This window comes from Colobus angolensis, unplaced genomic scaffold (assembly GCF_000951035.1).
Source record: "Colobus angolensis palliatus isolate OR3802 unplaced genomic scaffold, Cang.pa_1.0 Scaffold25, whole genome shotgun sequence".
In the NCBI taxonomy this organism is placed as follows: domain Eukaryota; kingdom Metazoa; phylum Chordata; class Mammalia; order Primates; family Cercopithecidae; genus Colobus; species Colobus angolensis.
Window position 1 is genome coordinate 1,615,904 of NW_012115710.1, and position 2,473 is coordinate 1,618,376.

Below are 2,473 nucleotides of genomic sequence, written 5' to 3' on the forward strand. Positions count from 1 at the left end.
GACAATGAGTGTGATCCAGTCTTACTCCAAAAGATACATATTAAGGGCCAGGCACAGTGGCTCACACCTGTAATCCCAGCACTAAGGGAAGCCAATGTAAAAAAAAAAAAAAAAAAGAAGAAGAAAGAAAGAAAAAGAAAACAAGAAACAAAAAAACAGGCTGGGAATAGTGGCTCACATCTGTTGGCCATGCTGGTTTCAAACTCCTGACCTCAAGTAATATACATGCTTTGACCTCCCAACATGCTAGGATTACAGGCCTGAGCCACCAAACACTTTAATGTCAATTAAGGTTTGAACTCAATGTTAAGTCAACACAAACTCAAGTCAATGCTGAATTGACTCTAATGTCAATTAATGCTTGATGGTTTGCTACAGTCATTGCACTGGGAACAGTTATCTCAAAAATGAATTTTCTGATGTTCTGCAAAGAGTGACCTCGGACTAAAGACCTTGCCACACTTACGACGTTTGTAAGATTTCTGTCCAGTATGGATTCTCTGATGTCTAATGAATGTGAAGTAAAGGCTTTGCCACAATCATCACACTAGTGAGCTTTCTCTCCTGTATGAATTCTCCTATGTTTTGCATAAGATGAAACTTGACTGAAGACCTTGCCACAGTCATGACATTTGTAATGTTTCTCTGCAGTATGAGTTTGCCAATGAACTGCAATGTACAAATGATGTCTGAAAACTTTGCCACATTTATTACAGTTGCAAGATCTCTCTTCGTTATGTATTCTCCAGTGATTTCCAATCACTGTAGAGTTCCTGAAGACTTTATGACAACGGTCACATTAGTCAAGTTTCCCTACACCATGAATTGCCTGATGGTGAATAAGTGTTGACCTATCACTAAAGGCTTTGCCACACTCATAACACTTGTAAGGTTTCTCTCCAGTGTGAATTCTCCTATGTCTTTTAAGGTGTGACTTGTGACTGAAAACTTTGTCACGTGTTTCACATTTGTGAGGTTTCTCTCCAGTATGAATTCTATGATGACATGAAAGGTGTGATTGTTCATTAAAAGCCTTCCCACATTCATTACACTTGTAAGGTTTCTCTGCAGTGTGAATTCTAGTATGTCTTGTCAGGTATGAATTACGCACAAAAGCCTTGTCACAAACCTACATTTGTAAGATTTCTCTCCAGTATGAAGTCTACGATGGCATACAAGGGATGTCCAGTGATGAAGATATTGCCGCACTCATTACACTTGTAAGGTTTCTCACCACTATGAACTCTACGATGGCTTACAAGGTTTGACCTCAGACTGAAGGTCTTGCTGCACTCCTTACACTTGTAAGGTTTCCTTCCACTATGAATTCTAGTATGTTTTGCTGCATAGCAACAACATATGAAAGCCTTGTCACAAACCTTACATTTTTAAGATTTCTCTCCACCATGAAGTCTACGATGCCATACAAGGGATGACTTGTAACTGAAGGTCTTGCCACACTCATTACACTTGTAAGGTTTCTCTCCAGTATGAATTATAGCATGGTTTGCCAGGTAGAAATGACACGTGAAAGCCTTGTCACAAACATTACATTTGTAAGGCTTCTCTCCAGTATGAAGTCTGTGATGATGGGAAAGGTGCGCTTGTCGATTAAAACCCTTCCCACATTCATTACACTTGTAAGGTTTCTCACCACTATGAAGTGTATGATGGCGTAGAAGGGATGACCTGCGACTGAAGGTCTTGCCGCACTCATTACACTTGTAAGTTTTCTCTGTAGTGTGAATTCTTCTATGTCGAGCCAGCTGTGAATTACACGTGAAAGCTGTGTCACAAACCTTACATTTGTATGGTTTCTCTCCAGTATGAATTCTCTTATGTGTCTCAAGGGTTGATTTCTGACTGAAAACTTGGTCACACTCTTTACATTTGTAAGGTTTCTCTATGGTATGAAGTCTACGATGATGTGAAAAGTTTGATTGTTGATTAAAAGCCTTGCCACATTCATTACACTTGTAAGGTTTCTCTCAAGTATGAATTATAGCATGGTTTGCCAGATAGGAATGATAAGTGAAAACCTTGTCACAAATATTACATTTGTAAAGTTTCTCTCCAGTATGAAGTCTGTGATGACGGGAAAGGTGGGCTTGTCGATTAAAACCCTTCCCACATTCATTACACTTGTAAGGTTTCCCTGCACTGTGAATTCTAGTATGTCCTGTAAGGTCTGAATTACGCACGAACGCCTTGTCACAAACCATACATTTGTAAGATTTCTCTCCAGTATGAAGTGCAAGATGGTATACAAGATATGACATGCAACTGAAGGTCTTGTTGCACTCATTACACTTGTAAGTCTTCTCTGTAGTGTGAATTATTTTTTTTTTTTTTGAGGCGGAGTCTCGCTCTGTCGCCCAGACTGGAGTGCAGTGGCCGGATCTCAGCTCACTGCAAGCTCCACCTGCCGGGTTTACGCCATTCTCCTGCCTCAGCCTCCTGAGTAGCTGGGACT

General features: G+C 40.3%; 1 protein-coding gene across 1 annotated transcript in view; it reads left to right on the forward strand.

Moving 5' to 3' along the window:
• The window catches only part of LOC105514834 (zinc finger protein 83-like), a 38,238-nt gene that overhangs the window by 28,090 nt on the left and 7,675 nt on the right, over nt 1-2,473 (forward strand). Inside the window, 1 exon segment of the mRNA XM_011946491.1 lies at nt 1,155-1,220. Coding sequence (XP_011801881.1) covers nt 1,155-1,220 — 66 coding nt within the window.